Source organism: Halichoerus grypus, chromosome 5 (assembly GCF_964656455.1).
Source record: "Halichoerus grypus chromosome 5, mHalGry1.hap1.1, whole genome shotgun sequence".
Taxonomy (NCBI): domain Eukaryota; kingdom Metazoa; phylum Chordata; class Mammalia; order Carnivora; family Phocidae; genus Halichoerus; species Halichoerus grypus.
This window is the reverse complement of record NC_135716.1, coordinates 40,470,394-40,490,487: the sequence shown is the minus strand read 5'-3', so window position 1 is coordinate 40,490,487 and position 20,094 is coordinate 40,470,394. Positions and strand designations below refer to the sequence as shown.

Below are 20,094 nucleotides of genomic sequence, written 5' to 3'. Positions count from 1 at the left end.
TTTCAGCAGCTCACAACCTAATTCACACAGCCATGCTATCAGATGTGAAAATCTTCCATTTCCTAGCTTTCCCCTGAATACATCACTATTTTACCTCCTTCAACCCAGTCACAGAGAGCTCACTACAGCATTGACATTACATGCATTCTATAGAAAACTATACTAGTTTTCTAAAAATTGATGGTTCATATTGGTGACATAGGGGGTTACTGACCACTCATTACATTAACCAGAGCAGAGGACTGAGAAAAGTCAGAAATGGCAAAACAGACCTGAAATTAAAAGTTAACTTTTCCAACTCTGGGATTAAAAGTGGGCTAACCTGATCAGGGATTTTGGGACTGCACTAGGCTTAATTTGGGTTGGGAAACGTGAAACCTCTCAAATTGTAATTTTTCTCTGAATTTGCGTATTTGAATTTTTGTGTACGTGTAGAGAGGATTCAAAGTTTTCATAAGATTTTCACACTGGTTTGATGTGGAAGAGTTTAAAAAACAATTCAAGTAAAGGAGACTCCTATGGATTTACAGGAGAATGGCTGCCAGAAGAGGTGTGGAAGAAAGACTCTCACCTTTTTCTTTATTAGAGAGAGATAGAATATATTCTGATTACTTGTGTCAGAAAATATAATTCTTGTTTAGGCCCAGGTTTGGGGTGGCGGATAAAAATGCATGATGTATGCACTTCATTAATTTTTAGTGCTTAATTTTTATTTGAAAATGTAATGTATAATTCACAGCCTAATTTTATTTATTTATTTATTTATTTATTTATTTATTTATTTAGTTTGTTAAGCAGGCTCCACGCCCAGCACAGAGCCCAACGCGGGGCTTGAACTTAGGACCCTGAGATCAAGATCTGAGCTGAAATCAAGGGTCAGATGCTTAACCAACTGAGCCACCCAGGTGCCCCACGTGATGTATAATTCAGATACATTTTTATAACTTACAATATCTTAAAAACAGTAGTTATGGCTTAAGTGTATAAGAATGTATAAACTGCAGAAACATGAGTCAGACACTATCCTGACCCCAAGGAGGGAGGCAGACGTATACCAACCGAAGATTTTCAATCTTCTATTCCAGGGAGTGCTAGAATAGGTACAAAGTGCTGTGGACACATAGGAAAAGATGGATTTACTTCCAAGTTGATGGAGTGGTGAGGGAATCATGAAGGATGTGCAATGAACTGTACCCTTAGGGACAGGTCAGGTTTAGGTAAATAAAGGGTGGGATGGTGGGAAGGCTGCACCAGGAAGGGAAGAGCCTGCATTATCACAGGGAATGGCGGCAGTACTGAGTACTCGGATGCAGCTATAATCTTGTGAAGATGAATGAAGGGGGGGAATCGGAGGGGGAGACGAACCATGAGAGACTATGCACTCTGAGAAACAAACTGAGGGCTCTAGAGGGGAGGGGGGTGGGGGGATGGGTTAGCCTGCTGATGGGTATTAAAGAGGGCACGTACTGCATGGAGCACTGGGTGTTATATGCAAATAATGAATCATGGAACACTACATCAAAAACTAATGATGTAATGCATGGTGACTAACTACATTAAAAAAAAAAGTAAACTGCAGAAGGACACGCTGGGTGACAGACAGATGGGGGCTGGATGGTGAAGGGTCTTGAATGCTGCACTAAGGAACTTGGACACGACTCCACATGCAGAAGAGTTTTGGGCAAGAGCACGGCACACACAGAGTTATGCGTTAATTCTCAGCAAGGAAAGGGTGGTCTGAAAGAAGTGACTGTAGGCTGAAAAATCAGTGAGAAGGCTATTACTCCTGTCTGGAAGTCACATATCCTCACAGGCTGACAGCAGACAGATGGAGAAGAGGAGATGACAGAAATATGCAAGAGGTGGAGGCCACATGATCTTGCCAAGTCCACCAAGAGACGTTATAGCAAAATAAGAAATATAAAGTTATTGCTTGGTACGTTTTTTCATAGGGTGAAGTTCTTTGGAAACATACCTGAAAAACAGATAATCACATGATTTGTCCCACATATAGTCGTCGTAGCTTACTACCCAGAAATCACATGCTATACAACGCAGATGATCACATGCTCTGTTCAGAGAAAAACAACAGTACATTAAAGATTACTGGTATGTTTAAATATGGAAATCTGGTGATGTATTCATAGGATACACCACATAGTACAGATTACTGAATAAACGACAGAAAAGTAAAGGTTAATGTGATTAAACATTTTTGTATGAAAGGATTATATATCTTTAGGTAAAAATTTTCACGTTAAATTTCTGCACAAACTTTCAGGTTAAATTTTTGTATAAAGCTTCCTATTTTACTAAGATTTTACACACTGATATGTATATATACACATATGCACACATGCATATCGTATAGATATAAAACAAAGGGATGTGCAGATCTTTTAGTTCAATGGTTTTCAAATTGGGTCTGAGGGAGATGTTCACTTAAGATAACTTTTTTTTTTTTTAAAGATTTTATTTATTTATTTGACAGAGACACAGCGAGAGAGGGAACACAAGCAGGGGGAGTGGGAGAGGAAGAAGCAGGCTTCCCGCCGAGCAGGGAGCCCGATGCGGGGCTCGATCCCAGGACCCCGGGATCAGGACCTGAGCCGAAGGCAGACGCTTAACGACTGAGGCACCCAGGCGCCCCAAGATAATTTCTTTAAGTTGCTTCCCTTCCTATTGAAAATTTCAGGGGTGCCTCTATCACAGAATTTGCCACATCATATGGAAATCAAACTGTTTCCGCATAAGCTACTTAAATACTGGGACAATATCTTATTTGCTTCTGCTTCCCCAGTATATGGCATTAATGCATTCATTCACTCACTTAAAAGATATTTCCTGAAAGCATACTATGTGCTGGTGAGTTTCTGTCCTCATGGAGCTTATACTCTAGTGAGAGAAGAAATAATCCTCATAATAACTAAATTATATAGTTTGTTAGAAGGTGAAAAGTGTGGGGCGCCTGGGTGGCTCAGGTGTGAAGCATCTGCCTTTGGCTCAGGTCATGATCCCAGGGTCCTGGGATCGGGCCTGCATTGGGCTCCCTGCTCAGCGGGAGGCCTGCTTCTCCCTCTCCCACTCCCCCTGCTTGTGTTCCTCTCTCACTGTGTCTTTCTCTGTCAAATAAATAAATAAAATCTTAAAAAAAAAAAAAAAGAAGGTGAAAAGTGGGGTGCCTGGGTGGCTCAGTTGGTTAAGCGTCTGCCTTCAGCTCAGGTCATGATCCCAGGATCCTGGGATCAAGTCCCACATGGGGCTCCCTGCTCAGCGGGGAGCCTGCTTCTTCCTCTCCCTCGGCCTGCTGCTCCCCCTCCTTGTGCTCACTCTCTCTCTCTCAAATAAATAAATAAAATCTTTAAAAAAAAGAAGGTGGGGGTGCTTGGGTGGCTCAGTCGTTAAGCGTCTGCCTTCGGCTCAGGTCATGGTCCCAGGGTCCTGGGATCGAGCCCCTCATCGGGCTCCCTGCTCCGCGGGAAGCCTGCTTCTTCCTCTCCCGCTCCCCCTGCTTGTGTTCCCTCTCTCGCTGTGGCTCTCTCTGTCAAATAAATAAAATCTTTAAAAAAAAAAAAAATAAATAAATAAAGAAGGTGAAAAGTGCTTCCAATTTTTGAAATGATAAGTAGAGTAAATAAAATTGGGAGTATCGGGAAAGAGTGGATTGCAATTCATTAGGTAGAGTAGTCTGCACAGGCCTCACTGAGAAGGTACGTACATCTGAGCAGGTTCTTTAAATGGTTCAGAGGTGGTTAAGAACAGGGGTTAGGAGAAGATTATATTTAAGAAGGGAGGGAAAAAAAGCATATTTTTATGTTGATGGCAAAGCTGCAGTGAAAAGCAAAACACTGATGATACAGGAGAAAGGGGTAGAAGTACTGGAATGACACTTAGCACGTAATAGGTCCTTATTGAATATGTGAGGAAATGAAATGCCACGCAATTCTCAAAACTCATATGCTACATAGTAAATTTAGGAGTAAAATAACAATATATGGAAATACTTATGAACTGCTGTTGCAAACAATTTGATTTATTTATTTATTTATTTATTTATTTTTTTAAAGATTTTATTTATTTATCTGAGAATGAGAGAGAGAACACGAGAGGAGAGAGGGTCAGAAGCAGAAGCAGACTCCCTGTCGAGCAGGGAGCCTGATGCGGGACTTGATCCTGGGACTCCAGGATCATGACCTGAGCCGAAGGCAGTCGCTTAACCAACTGAGCCACCCAGGCGCCCGCAAACAATTTGATTTATATAATAATTGTGATTTACTTTAAAAAGAAGAAACTTCTTCCATTGTCTGAAGTATTTAAAAACTAGAATCAATATAGATACACATTTGACTATCTAAAAAGTAAAAGGAAGAAGGGACTTTTTTTTAAAGATTTATTTCAGAGAGAGTGTGTACCTGTGCACAGGCATGTAGGGGTAGTAGGGGCAGAAAACCTTCAAGCAGACTCCCCACTGAGCACACAGCCTGATGTGGCACTCAATTTCACGAACCATGAAATCATGACCTGAGCTGAAACGAGGAGTCCGATGCTTAACTGAGCCACCCAGCCGCCCCAATAAGAGATTTTAAGATACTGGGGCGCCTGGGTGGCTCAGTCGTTAAGTGTCTGCCTTCAGCTCAGGTCATGATCCAGGGTCCTGGGATCAAGCCCCGCATCGGGCTCCCTGCTCTGCGGGAAGCCTGCTTCTCCCTCTCCCACTCCCCTGCTTGTGTTCCCTCTCTTGCTGTGTCTCTCTTTGTCAAATAAATAAATAAAATCTTTAAAAAAAAAAAAAAAAAAAAAAAAGAGATTTTAAGATACCAAAAATAAAGAGAAATGACCAGTCAGTGATAGAGTGGAAGAAAATGTTTTCAACACATGGTCAAATACTTACACTATACAAGGAGTGCTTATAAATAACAACAAAACTTAAAAATATATTAGATCTCTCTAATACAGGCATCACAGAATAGTAGTTAAGAGCACATACTGTGGAGACAGATTGCCTAGGTTCAAATGTATTCCAACTATTTACCAGCTGTGTAACTATAGTCAAATAACTTCGCTGTGACTCATTTTCCCCATCTGTAAAATGGGTAATAATAATACTTATATACCTCATAGAATTGTTATGCAGAACTAATAAGTTAACGTTGGTAAAGTGCTTGTAACAGTGCCTGGCACAGGGTTTGTTAGTTAAAATAAAACATAATTAAAATTTAAAGCAACCACGAAATAAATGTTTTAACCAATTAAGTTAGCAAAAATTAGCACTCTCAGACATTCCTGGTGAGTAAATGAATTCCTATAACCTTTTGGGAAAAACCTTAGCACTATTTTAAAATTAAAATTATCCTTAGCTGTTGCTCTAGCAACCCCATTTTTGGGAACCTATTACATATAAATGAAAACATCAGGGCACCTGGGTGGCTCAGATGGTTAAGCGTCTGCCTTTGGCTCAGGTCATGATCCCAGGATCCTGGGATCGAGTCCTGCATCGGGCTCCCTGCTCCTTGGGAGCCTGCTTCTCCCTCTGTCTGTCTCTCTCTCTCTGTGTCTCTCATGAATAAATAAATAAAATCTTAAAAAAAACCAAACACATCAGTCTATAAGCCATTTATCTCAAGAATTTTTACTGCAGTGCAAAATTGCTAAAGTGGCAAAAACCAGGATACCACTTGGATACCTATTATAAAGGGAAAAGACTGAATAATATGCAATATGTATGGAATATTAGGTAGCCAATAATACTGACCTAGAGGGATGTCCAAAGCAAGGTACACAGCTAACATATATACCAGGAGCCTATTTTTGTTAAAAACAACCAAAAAAATTTCCTGTATAGGTGTTTGTAAGTTTGTAAGAACATGGGGAAAAATGTGGAAGGTTATATACTACACAGTTAACACTGGCTGCCTCAGGGGTAGTGGGAATGGAGGAGAGAGAAGATTATTATCTTTTTCTTTATACATTTTTAAATTGTTTTATTTTTAAAATAAGCATTCAGTACTTCTGCAATAAAAAATAATTTAAAAACCCCATCATTAGATGGTTTTCCACTTATTTCCCTCTAAAATTCAGATATGGTAACTTCAAAATTGCAAATATTTTTTGGCCTGAAAATTTCTTTGAAAATAAATGCTTTTTATTTTAAAAATTATTATTAATCATAAAAATAACTAAGCACTCAAAATCTATACCAGTTTCATAAACAATTCCATATTTTCTTTCAAACTTAGCAATTTATAGAGTTGTAGTTGTACATATGGCAATTCAACACAATTACATTTGTACACATTTGAACTTGGATTTTGAATGTACAAGTCAGGAAATGCAAAATGATGGTTCCCAAAGCTGCCATAACTTGCTTTCTTATGCATATGTAGTTTATTACATGATTGCACAGAGTGTTAACTTTAATGCCTTAATACATATGTGCAATTTGGCTAAATTATTGCTGTTGTGGGAACTATAATTTAGAATTTCCTGACGTTGTGTATGTGTAAAATCTCAACCGTAATGTTAAATACAGCTTTTTAATTTAATTTAAAATTTAGTAGTTTATTCAAATCTATTCACACTACCACATTTTCCTACAAACACTGCCCTGTGAGAAAAATAAAACTAACTTGCAGCTAAGAAATCATTCTGCTGCTACGATTCACTCTATTGGATCATAATTAGTAGCAGTCTATGGAATAATCCAGTCTTACAAGTAGTTTAAAAAATAGGAGAGTAAAATTCGATTTGGCTTGAAAATAATGCCTTGATTTTATCTATACCTTATTAATGCCACCATGCTTCCTGCTACTACTCTTTCTCCTTTCTACCAACTGGTTAAAAGACTCAAATCTTTACACTCTAAAATCATTCAGCAGTACTCCCAAACCAGAGCTTTATCTAGAAATCAAACAAATAAAACACATGGAAAATAGGCAGAATAGACTCAATTTCCTTTACGCCCTATGCATGTAAATTAGTGCTTATTTTCAGGGCTTAAATATATTTCTCTTCCATAACTATATACATATAAGAGGATGTCTAAAAAAGGGCATGATTCTAATGAAAGATAAATTGTCAGGATTCTTCTTCCAAAATGTGGAGGAATACAAATATAAAGGTGTCACCAACAGCTCTGTCCTTTTGTCCAGCTAATACATAACAACTTTTTACTATTTTTAAGGTGTTCCTGATGGGAATGCCCAAAATACAGCCCAATATAGTCTTCTGCCCAGACTCTGGTTCTCAGTTAAATCCTGTCAGATCTACACAGTGGCCTAGGAAGCCTTGCTGTTTGGACAGTTGGAAAATAACAGTAGCCACAATAGCAAAAACAGCTAAGTTTCTTCCCTCTTGCATACGTTACATGGCCTTCTGTAAATTGGTATACTAGAAAGGATAATGGACGAGGAACAAGTTACATATTTGAGTCCTTGGTTTGTAATAACTTCTGTGATCTTGGCAAGGCACATTACTTGGAAGTCATTCTTGAGAACATTCTCTTTTACTTCCCATAGCCATTTAAACACTGAGTTCTGTCAATTCTAGATTCTAAATGGCACAAATATGACACCTTTTCCCTACAGCTACTGTCACTACTCAGGTCACAGCTACCATCCCCGTCTCTTTCCTGGAGCACTGTAACTACTACCTGCTGACTGTTCTCCCTGTGTCCTCTCCTGTCTTGCCCCTCCAACTTCCAAACCATTTTCCATTCAGCAGCCAAAATGACTTTCTTTAGAAACACAAATACAATTGTCACCCCACCTGCCAAAAACAAAAACCAAAACACCCCCCCAAAACAACTACAGGCTTCCACTGCATATGACACACTTTCCCTAAAATCCTCCAGAGCACTACAGGACCCCAAACCAAATGTGCCTCGACTACCTCTCCAGCCCCATCAAGAGCCATTCTTTCCCCCACTCACTATGCTGCAGCTCATCTGGCTGCCCTCTGCTACTCCAGCTCAGGGATCATCTAACACTGTGTGCCCTCTGGCTCTAATGGTCTCCTCTCTTTGCTAACTCATTTTTCATACTGTAATCTGATTAAATGTTATTTGGTTGGGAAAGCATTCTCTAGCCCTTCATATTAGCTGGGGTGCTAATTATCTATGCTTATCGTACCCTGCACTTTCCCTTCACATTATGTATTATGTAGGACCTAGCAAGCAGGTGGTTAATTAATATGTGTTCAGTGAATTTAACACCAGTGTCTCAATTTCCTCATTTATAAAATGGGGTTAAAAAGTCTTGCTCCAAGGGGCGCCTGGGTGGCTCAGTCATTAAGCGTCTGCCTTCGGCTCAGGTCATGATCCCAAAGTCCTGGGATCGAGTCCCACATCGGGCTCCCTGCTCAGTGGGAGGCCTGCTTCTCCCTCTCCCACTCCCCCTGCTTGTATTCCCTCTCTCGCTGTCTCTCTCTCTATCAAATAAATAAATAAAATCTTAAAAAAAAAAAAAGTCTTGCTCTATTTGCATCTTTTTTTTTTTTCCTGTGGAGCTAAACCGATAAGCATATATAAAAAAGTGCTCTGGACAGTATAAAGTACTTCACACATAAAATGTTTTACGTGCACGTGAACAAGTATAGGCTTATCTTTCTGTGGGTGCAGATCTGTGTTAGGAAGAGGTTGGTCCATAAGGGTATCTTTGTAATGGGGTGGAAGAAAAGACCTGTGAAGATACACAGTTACCTATGCATATATATGCAAACAGTATGTGTTTTTTCATCTTGTAGCTGTGCAGAAAGTAGGAAGGAGTTTGATGGATACTGGCATGCTCATGGATCAATATTGTGTGAAAGGACCCTCAAGCTATAAAAATAGGTCATTTTTGGGTGCCTGGGTGGCTCAGATGGTTAAGCGTCTGCCTTCGGCTCAGGTCATGATCCCAGGGTCCTGGGATTGAGTCCTGCATCGGGCTCCCTGCTCAGTGGGGAGCCTGCTTCTCCCTCTGCCTCTCTCTCTGTCTCTGATGAATAAATAAAATCTTAAAAAAAAATAAAAAAAAACAAAAATAGGCCATTCTTCTGTCCACTTAAATTCCATCTGGAGCAAGATCCTTCTGTGCTAGAACCAAATCAAAGTACATGTAAAAAAATACTATATAAAAGAAAATCCTCATGAAATATTTATTCATTCATAAAGTAAACCAGAATGGATCGTCTTAGAGACCATTTTTATTTATTTATTATTTTTATTTTTTGAGAGAGAGACTGAGAGAGAGTGAGCGCACGTGGGGGGGGGAGCAGAGGGAGAGGGAGAGATCTTAAGCAGGCTCCTTGGCCCAGCATGGAGCCCAATGCAGGGCTCGATCTCACGACCCTGAGATCATGACCTAAGCAGAAATCAAGAGTCAGATGCTTACCTGACTGCGCCACCCAGGCGCCCTGAGACCATTTTAAAAATTAGAAGACCCGTGTAAGTAAACACTGATACATATTTCCTGAGATAAAATGGAAAAGTAGTAGGAGAATACAGGATTCCGGGCACCGAAAGAGAACACAGTGAGAAGGCAGCACTGACAGATGAGAAAAGACAAACGAATAACTGCAAACTATTACTCAAACTATCTTCGCTGTCTTTTGCACCACAGGCATACTATAATGTATTATTCCATTGAATCCTCCCAGTATCTCCGTGGAGTGTGTTCAGTTTTTACGGGTGAGGAAACCAGTTTCAGAAGACACATACCTTCTCTAAAGGTTTCACATCTCCTCATAAGGGGCACAATGAAAGATCTGAACTTGGGCATTCTGCCATCAGAACTCTTTCTCTTCATGCTCTAGGGTGTCATCATTCACCTCTTTACCACCTCCTCTCCTGGCTAGGGTTTTATTTATTCATTTATTTATTTTTGGTATCTAGTATTTAGCGCAGGACCTGGGACATGCCGGGCATTCAATGAATATTATAAAAAGAAAAGAAAAAAGAAGCTCAAACAGAATGACAAAATAAATTTGTAGATAAGCAGATAAGACAGTGAGGACACACATTAGAGAGGAGGGTCATTCCAGACAGGGAATAAATATAAAAATACTCAGAAGCAGAAAGATGTAAGTGGAAAGCAGGGGATAACAAATGTTCTAGTTGGAAGTGGACTATCTGACCTGGGTTCTCACTGGAGGTGAAGGGACCAAGAAGAGAAAGAACACAATTTGGTAAAGCAAATAACCCTAGAGTTAATGTGAGACAAATAGCAACTCTCATTTTCCCTCTGAACAGGGGAGATGTGCTCAGAAGAATAAGTTAGGGATATTATCCTTCATGCTGTATGTGAGTGAAGCGAGAGAGGAAGTGGATGGTAACAGGGAAACTGGTGCAGTTCCTAGGTGATTGGAAAGAACCTGGGACTGGAGGGGGTATGGTCTGGAAACACGGAGACAAGTCCCAGTGACTCCACCCGGTAAGTCAGGATTGACAGCAACCTGACTATACTCTTCTCTAAGGGCCAGTTTGTGTCTCTGATTCTTTGTATAGCTAGCCCTCAACACACAATGATTCAAGTGCCGTCAATTGTTACTTAGGGCCCTTACAGCAGGCAGCACCCCAGTGGGCTTCTGTTAGCCTGTCTGCTGCCTGCTGTTCCCGATACAGGCTTCCCCAGACTCTCAGCTTTCCTTTGGTCCCATAGTCTTTCTTCCTAGGCTTCCTAGGATCTAGGCCAGCACCACCACAACCCTCCAACAATGTCTTTTCAGATCCTACTTCTATTATTCAATATAACCGTTATTCCTCCTAAAACATGGTCAACATGCAATCATGTATCTCATTCTTCTCTTTCTTAAAAAATTAACAGAAAATAAAAAAGTGTTTTAGAAATAACTAGACAAAATATAATAATCTAGGCAAATAGGCCTCTGCAAAAATAGAATCAACAGTATCAGGACAACAGAAAGATATGCTTAAAACCAATCTGTTTCCCCACATTATGACAATGATAATGGAATATGCTAGCAGTATGGAGTAGGTGGTATCGTGACCACAAGACTGCCTTGAAAGGGGTGAGGAGTTAGATAGTGGGTGTATGGGATGGGGAAGTGACAAAGAAAGGAGAATTTCTGCATTTTAAATACATAAAATCAAGCGACTATGCTTGAGAACTTTCTGAGTACTGAAGACCCAGCTTTCTCATGCTGGCCAAGATGGTGGGTAATGCATCACATGTCTGCATGGCCACATTGCTTCGCCTGTCTTCTCCACTGGCTTCTACTGCCCAGAAGGCAAAAATGGCAAGGCAGAAGCTCACTCTCTTGGCGTCCTGTGGAAAGCAGGCTGGCACTGGAGTGACCCAGGCATTTCAAGTGGGGCTTAGAAATGGGCATCAACACAATGAACACCATATACCCAATATCACAGCTTTCAAAAGCTATTGCCCAGAATAACAAACATTTCAGTACAGTGTTCTTAGACTGGCTAATAAAACACACGTCTGATTTTGACGTAGATGGATGCCAAGAACTACATTTTAACAACAGGGTTATCAACTGCGAAAAACCTAATAAGAAATATAATCTATTTCTTTTTTTTTAAAAGATTTATTTATCTGAGAGAGAAAGAGAGAGTGTATATGCGCACACGCACAAGCAGGGGGAGGGGCAGAGGGAGAGGAAGAGAGAGAGAGAGAGAATCCCAAGCAGAACCCCTGCTGAGAGCGGAGCCTGCCATGGGGCTCAGATCTCACAACCCTGAGATCATGACCTGAGCCGAAAATCAAGTTGGACACTTAACTAATTGAGCTGGCCAGGAGCCTCAAGAAAATCTATTTCTGACATCCTACCTCTGTGAAGTACGTGTCCCGATTCCGCACGGAGCAGTGCTTCCACCGAGGTACACTGGGCTGCAACTAGACAGGTTCGATAGATGGAAGGAAAAAATTACAACAGAAAAATATGAGAAGTTAATTTGGCCTCATTGACTCTATATTCTTGTAATCAAATTGTATATTTTCCTGAGCAGGCCAATTATTTCAAAGAAGAGGCATTTATTCCAGGATCCCTGCATTATTGGATATAACCTATACATTCAGGAACACTCAAGGAGTTAAAATGAGTCACCAAAAAATGTGTTTGCCAAACAATATAAGGGACAAAGTAAAGACTGAAGAGTATAACAGAACATTAATTTTGAGAAACTGTTCACACTTATTTTTTTTTAATACGGCAGAAAATTATTTACAATAGCAATAATCTTCCATTCAAGTTCTTTTACACCAAGGGGTCACAGACCATAAGAACACTGAAGATATTGCTATTGGTCTTTCTCCTGAAAGCCAACCAGTACTTTGTTGTTCAATGTCACTGTTGTTTAAATGGTAACAAAATCTATAAGGCTTTGCTCATGGTGTTTGCTCACTAGTGTGTGTAATTCACTAAAGCCATCTCAACTTACCTTTTACCAAGACCTTGAATGGAAGCTCTGACAGATGTGTTACCTGAAGATTTAGATTTTAATTTCTGTTAAAAAACAAAACAAAACAATAAAAGGCCAAGGGTAACTTAGAGAATTCTAACATAAAAACTAATATTCTTTATTTTATAACAAGAATATTTTTTAAATGACTTAAATAAAAATTCTGTATCATTTTAAAGTTTCTGAAATAAAAACAATGATCAAAACCTTTTAAAGACAAAAGGGAAGTAGACCTCCCTGAGGAATTAGTAAATTACTCGGCTAACTTTTAGTCTAGGAAATTGATATACTGCCATTATTAGCATGCTAAGGTTTAGAGTCACTTTATAACTCTTCAGTTAATACCAAGTTCAGTGATTTAATATGAAGGATCTGCTATTTAAAACTTCATCCTGGAAAAATTCAATTGAGGAAAAAAACCTCAGACTAATTTTTAAAGGCTGTGAATGGTACTCACCTGAACTAAAAATAAACTAACCAAACTGCTGGGTAACTTCAGGAATATTAATTTTGATCACATAAAATGATATCAACCAACAGACATTCAAGGAAATTGTAGAACTACCTAGTCACAACTATACAGTAGTTCCTATATGGTTACATAACATCATCATCATTAGTAAGCATTTATTAAGTGTTAACTGGTATATGGTACCAAACAGCAGAAACCAACCACATACTAGGACCACCGCCAAGGAAAGGAAGTTGGAGAAAAGGCAATTTAAACTATGCAGAGACATGCCTTCATTTTACCTTGTAGGTGAGGAAATTTAATGGAGGCAAAAATATTTCATTTTACAATTTCTCTTAACTTTCTTAGTTGATGTTAAACAGAACTGGAAAAATTTTTGGTGCATGTCTGAAAAAATAACGTGCATCTTTTTTTTTGAGAAAAGTATTTCATGTACCATCCACTTATGGCTTGAAGCTGGCACACTGTGGCATTTGTTGTCCTTCTTGGGCTCTCTTGTGTGGGTCTGAGAGCAGTTCAGAAACTCAACAGAATGAATGCGTGAGTGATGGGGGAGGAAGCAGTACTCTCAAGAGCATAATCTGGTCTGGACAAGGTGGGCATGCACACCTCTTCACAGACACATCTTTTCCTCACCCGGTCCATGTTTGAAACAGACCTGCTCTTCTTCAGAAATTTATTCAGGTTGTTTTTTCCCTTGCAGTCTGGAGAATGGATATAGTAACTAAAAAAAGGGAGCATACAGAAGTACATAGACGTTTACCTCTTCATGATTGTAGGAGTTATTCTTATTTCAAATTGGTGTATTTTAAAGCTAAAGCAGAGAAATATTTCCTTCTCCTTCTGAAATGTCTTGAACTAAAGAGACAGTGGATACACACCCTGTAGTACTTAATAATGAATTGTTCAGATGATCCATGAATAGCAAGAACATCATGTAGTCTTCTCTATTAATTAAATTAGCATTGCTATTTAGCATTTATGATGCATTCTTGTTTGCAGAGTATTCAACACCATTATTACTATGTTGATGTGTTAATCAACTAGGCCATCAGCTTATTAATTTACCACCTGCTTATGAACTGAAAATGTTAAATTTAGAGAAATAAAGACCTTAAGCTCTGTATCAGTCATTTGATTTTTAGTCTGGCTGACAAAAATAAAAGTGGCTCATATGCATATCCTTACCACCATCACCGCCTAGTGATTTTTAGTCTATCTAGCTTTAATCTTCCCCCTTTAAAAAAAACTTCTTTGGTATTATATTTATTCTTAGATTTTTTTTTCTTCTTTGTGGTCTCTGTAATATAGACTTCCATTTGGTCTCTTCTTAAATCTCACAAATATATTTTACACCCACCACACTGGTAAAAATTAAAGTATACAGATTTTCATCTACTGCTGGTGAGAAGAATAGAAATGATACAGTCACTCTGGAAAACATTTTGGCAATGGATAGAAAAGTGGAAGATAAAGCACACTTAATGACCTAGCAATTCCTCCCCTAGGTTTGCACATCCTAGAGAAACTCCTGTATGTAGGTAAAAGAACACATGTGAAAATATCTGATGAAACACTGTTTTAAAAGTAACAACTGGGGGGCATCTAGGTGGCTCAGTTCGTTAAGCGACTGCCTTTTGCTCAGGTCATGATCCTGGGGGTCCTGGGATCGAGTCCCACATTGGGCCTCCCTTGCTCTGTGGGGAGCCTGCTTCTCCCTCTCCCTCTGCCTGCCACTCTCCCTGTTTGTGCTCTCTGTCAAATAAATAAATAAAATCTAAAAAAAAAAAAAAAAAATAAAAGCAACAACTGGGTACAATCTAAATGTCTATTACCAGGGAAGTGGATAAATAAATTGTGGTAAGTCACATAATGGACTATTGTCAGTTAAAATGGTTTATGATTATACAAGTATAATTAAAAAATAAAAGTAGGGATGGAAAGGACAGGTTACCTCTGGGAATGAAGGCAGTAGAGTAGGATTTGGAGAGTTCTTAAACTATATCTATAATTTCTATTTCTTTAAAAGAAAAATCCAGAGAAGCAAATACGACAAAACATTAAGATATGTTCACTATGGGTGGTAAATATATAGTTGGCTGTTACACTCTTTTATGAGCTTTTTATAAAGTTGATAGATACAAAAGCATTTAAACATTAAAATACTAACAATTTACTCACTGGTTCATGGGTAACAGCAATGGCATTGCATCTGAGATATCAAGCATATTCCTATAATAAAAGCTGTTTTTGGTCTTTTAGAAAAGTGTTCTTAGAATATACAAATAAAATAACCAACTTCATCTGTGAGCTGACTTCTGCTCTAATAGCTTTTCTAATTTTTCATTCTTGCTAAGAAACGAACAGCAAAACACATGAGAGTTTTTAATATTTTATTTCTTCTACAACTCTAAGTGGAATAATTCCCTTAAAACAACTGTATTTTTCAGAATTCAAAGGACTAGATACTTGTGTATTCTATACATTTGCAGACTATTTTAAACTTGTTTTGAAATAATAAAAAGAATTACTGCACACTTATAATACTTAACTTACAAAGGTTTTTTTGTCAAAGTTGGGTTCTTCAAATATTTCATTAATAAGACTGTCAAGATCATCTTCTTTCTCAAATGTTTCTGCTGATCTGAAAACAAAACAGCTGAAGCTTAAGGACAGATAAAGTCAGTATCAGAAGAATTTTGCTTAAATAGCTTATTATTACAGTTGATAACAGAAGGATAAATGTGATGTTAATTATTTTCCCTCTATGGACATAGTTGAAGACTGTTGAGACAAAGATGTAGTTTATCAGGTACAAATTCACATACATACGTTACTATTTCACACTTAAAATAAGACATTTAAGGGGGCACCTGGGTGGCTCAGCGGTTAAGCGTCTGCCTTCGGCTCAGGTCACGATCCCAGGGTCCTGGGATCGAGCCCCGCATCGGGCCCCCTGCTCAACCAGGAGCCTGCTTCTCCCTCTCCTGCTCCCCCTGCTTGTATTCCCTCTCTAGCTGTCTCTCTCTCTGTGTCAAATAAATAAAATCTTTAAAAAAAAAGACATTTAAAGCTATACATTATATTCAAGAGAAAGCTGGGCATGCACTTTATAAATTATGGACTTATTTAAAGAACACAAAATATGTACCATTATAAGTAGAACCTGAGAATTATAAACAAAGATAATTTTAATGAGTTTTTTCTAATTTTTTCCCTAAGAGTTCCACTGTAAGTCAAATAATTGTACCTTTTTACTACAGGAGCTGGAGGTTATATAATCAAATGATCAATATGAAAAAAAAAAAGAGCAATATTCACCTGACAGAGTATCTCAACTACCTTTCTATTTTGTGCAGGGAAAGCCATCACAGAATTATTGATACAAACCGTTACTCCACAAAACCTCTATTTAATAGCTAACATTTACTGAATACTTACAATATAGGTGAAGAAGCAGGGACTGAGAGATTCAGAAACTCGCCCAAGGTCATACAACTAGTGGGAGGAGAGGCTTGGAATTGAATCTAGGGCAGTCCGGACACCTAACACTAAACAAGATGAACTCTTTTTAAAAGAGTTTATATGTTACAGATGCTTCACATCAACTTTATAACTTCATTAGACCATTAAAATATTTGTTTTAGAAGACAAGTTTTTTAGTCAGATTCTAACTTTAGAAATGTATTTACTCTGAAAATTCTTGCGGATTATACTCCTTCTTTGTTACTGCTTGGAGTAATTAACCCAATGTAAGAAAAACCAGATAGTGCTGCTTAATACCGAATGTCTGATTCCATCTACCTCCAGGCTTTGCCTCTTCATTTGCTCCCTCCCTAACTTTTATCCTTAAAGTCTTCCACCCAGTACTGGCTTGTTCTCTTGACTTACAAGTATGCACAAGACTTACTCTTTTAAGAAACACTCCAGGGGTGCCTGGGTGGCTCAGTTGGTTAAGCGACTGCCTTCGGCTCAGGTCATGATCCTGGAGTCCCTGGATCGAGTCCCTGGATCGAGTCCCTGGATTGAGTCCCGCATCGGGCTTCCTGCTCAGCAGGGAGTCTGCTTCTTCCTCTGACCCTCTTCCCTTTCGTGCTCTCATTCTCTCTCAAATAAATAAATAAAATCTTAAAAAAAAAAAAAAGAAACACTCCAAAAAACTCTATTGAGCTGCTCCCTCTTACTCACTACTGAAGTCGATCTACTGCCTTACAAGTGTATTGGATGGTGATCTGGATGAGGGTTTCTCAACCACTGACATTTGGGGCCACATCATTCTTTAGTGTGTGTATGGTGGAAGAAGTAGGGCTGTTGTGCATTGTACGATGTTTTCCAGTATCCCTAACTTCTACCCACTAGATGCCAGTAGCATGCATATATACCCTTTCCCGGTTGTGACAATTAAAAATGCCAAGACATTGCCAAATGCCCCTTGAGTGGTAAAATCCTCACTGGTTGAGAACTACTGACTCTTTAATCTCTCTGAACCTCAGATATTTTAAATGTAAAAAGAAGATCTAGACAACTATTTATAACTTCTTCCAGGTGTAATATTCTATCTCTGGCCCCTATAACCCTCAACTACAGTAAAACTCTTCTCTCAAAGGTCAATACTGCCCACATCACTAAATTCAATGGCCCTTTTCAGTTCCAATCCTCTTTAACCTTTCAGAAATACCTGATACTGTTAGGTACCAATTCCTTCAATTTCTTTTATGACAGCAGGTTGCTAAGTTGTCCTCTTGAAATTCTCCCCTCCTTTAGTTTTCACAACATACTCTTTGGGTTCTAGTCCCTCACGCAGTTTCACAATTTCAAGAATCAGATACACTCAAACTTTATCAAACCAATAAATACTATTAGGGATCCAAACTTATTAAGATTCTGGTCTGTTATACAATTTCATGATGCATACAACTGCCTATGCTTTATTGTAGAAATGCCATCATTTCAATGAGACCGCATACAAATTTTATTTTATTTTATTTTTTTAAAGATTTTATTTATTTGACAGAGAGGTACATAGTGAGAGGGGAACACAAGCAGGGGGAGTGGGAGAGGGAGAAGCAGGCTTCCTGCCAAGCAGGGAGCCCGATGTGGGGCTCGATCCCAGGACCCTGGGATCAGGACCTGAGCCGAAGGCAGACGCTAAACGACTGAGCCACCCAGCCGCCCCCTGCATACAAATTTTAAAGGACTGTATAATACTTTCTTTTAATCTTTTTAAAAAAGATTTTATTTATTTATTTGAGAGAGACAGCGAGAGAGGGAACACAAGCAGGGGGAGTAGGAGAGGGAGAAGCAGGCTTCCCACTAAGCAGAGAGCCTGATGCGGGCTCAATCCCGGGACCCTGGGATCATGACCTGAGCCGAAGGCAGACGCTTAACGACTGAGCCACCCAGGCGTCCCTCTTTTAATCTTTTGATGCTATAATACAGTAATCTTTTTTTAAGGTTTATTTTTTTAGTAATCTCTACACCAAACGTGGGGCTCAAACTCATGACCTCGAGATCAAGAGTCACATGCTTTTCCAACTAAGCCAGCCAGGTGTCCTTATAATACAGTAACCTTAACCAAAGGTTAATAAACATTTATTGGTTTCCCCCTCAACTTCGCTTCTTTTATTGTAATCTTGATTAAAAATATAGTTTTTGTCAAAAATAAAAGGTATACTCTAAATAAAAAAAATTAAACAGTTGAAACCTACAATTAAATGTGAAAGGTATATATAAAAGCTTAAATCTAGATCTACAATATCCTGGTAGACTTGGAAATATGACCTTGGGCAAGTAACTCTTTTACTAAGTCTTAGTTTGGTCAGTGAAAGGGGGATAATATGATTCACGTCATAGGGTTGGGGACAGTAAATGAAATAACACATACAGAGCACTTAGCATATAGAAAGGACTCAATACATGTTGGCTATTATTATAACTATTATCTAGGAGGTTATGATATTATCTGTAAATATTCCCATCTGTATCATCCTGAACCACTTTAGTCCTATTGCAGTTCAACTCACAGCATTTTTTTTTAAACTAATCATGTACTTCTCTTTATCATTTTGAACACTTCAACAACTTGTATATGTTTTGATCTCTTACATTAGCAGTTGTTCCTGGTATCCAGATGTTGCATGGTCATTTATTTTATTATTTGCAGACCTATCATTTAATAGACAACTTCAGTATTTTAACTCTTATAAGGGAAAGAGATAACAGCTGCATTGCTATACAATTGGTAGATAGTCTCCTGTTGATAAATTCATAATATAAATCGATTCCTAATTTTTAAATATCAATTTTGGCTCACGATAAAATTTTTATATTTGACATTATATACCATGTAGGGATTGTATTTGGGTATTAGGTTTAGGGCCCTTGCTGCTGTTTTTTTGCATAATTTACAACTACATTACCAAATGAAAAGTTTTAACACACGAATAACAACAGTACTGGCTTGCTACCGCTTTTATAAATGTATTACTGAAAAATCTCATGTAGTAAGGTGAGGTGAGATGCTAGAAACATTATGGATGGATTTCAGTAGTGCAATAAGTGGCTATGGAGAGAGGCATAAAAGGACCTGTTCTTGAAAAGGATCCACCTTAGCAGCCGTTTCCATTTTGAGGAGCCTGCTCCAAGACATCCTATCCCTCTGCACACTAGTTCTCCTAAGATGAACAGGCTTTGGAAGGCTCTTAGATAAATTCTCTCCATCCCGAAAGGAATGAATAAAAAGAACAAAAGAAATTGCAAAGTAACACTGCTGTGGGATGGGGATGGTGGATGTACTGGGAATGAGTACATAAGGACCTCCAGCATACCAGACAATAACATACAAATTAATGAGAGTGATATTTGCATAAACATTCAGTCAAGAAAGCATTAGCCCCTTCAAAGTAGTCATTTTAGTTGGCTCTACCCTTGATTTTTAGAATGCTGCCCAGTACTCAACTAATTTTTAGAACTTCCGTTTCTGAACTTCAGAATCTTCTCAATGTTTTTATCTTCCAAGGGTTAATTTTTATAAACAAATGCCATTAGAGGTTAAGTCTGATAAACTGGGTACTAATGTTGTTGGTAAATACTTCTGGGAAATCATGCCCACGAACACCAAGACCAAACAAAACCAAACCACAGATGCAGGCATAAATTGACAAGAATGACTTTCTTGGGTTGTTCCAAAGCTGCCTTTGTGTAATTCCAC

General features: G+C 38.6%; 1 protein-coding gene across 2 annotated transcripts in view; it reads right to left on the bottom strand.

Annotated features, from left to right (window-relative positions):
* Positions 1-20,094, bottom strand: part of CFAP418 (cilia and flagella associated protein 418) — a 25,204-nt gene that overhangs the window by 3,941 nt on the left and 1,169 nt on the right. Inside the window, exons 2-5 of one of the 2 annotated variants that reach the window (XM_036085178.2) lie at positions 15,441-15,528; positions 12,392-12,456; positions 11,781-11,846; positions 1,976-2,071 (exon numbers count right to left, since the gene is read on the bottom strand). In XM_036085178.2, coding sequence (XP_035941071.1) covers positions 1,976-2,071; positions 11,781-11,846; positions 12,392-12,456; positions 15,441-15,528 — 315 coding nt within the window. The remainder of the gene's footprint in view (positions 1-1,975; positions 2,072-11,780; positions 11,847-12,391; positions 12,457-15,440; positions 15,529-20,094) is intronic. The other variant, XM_036085179.2, reaches the window with a different exon arrangement.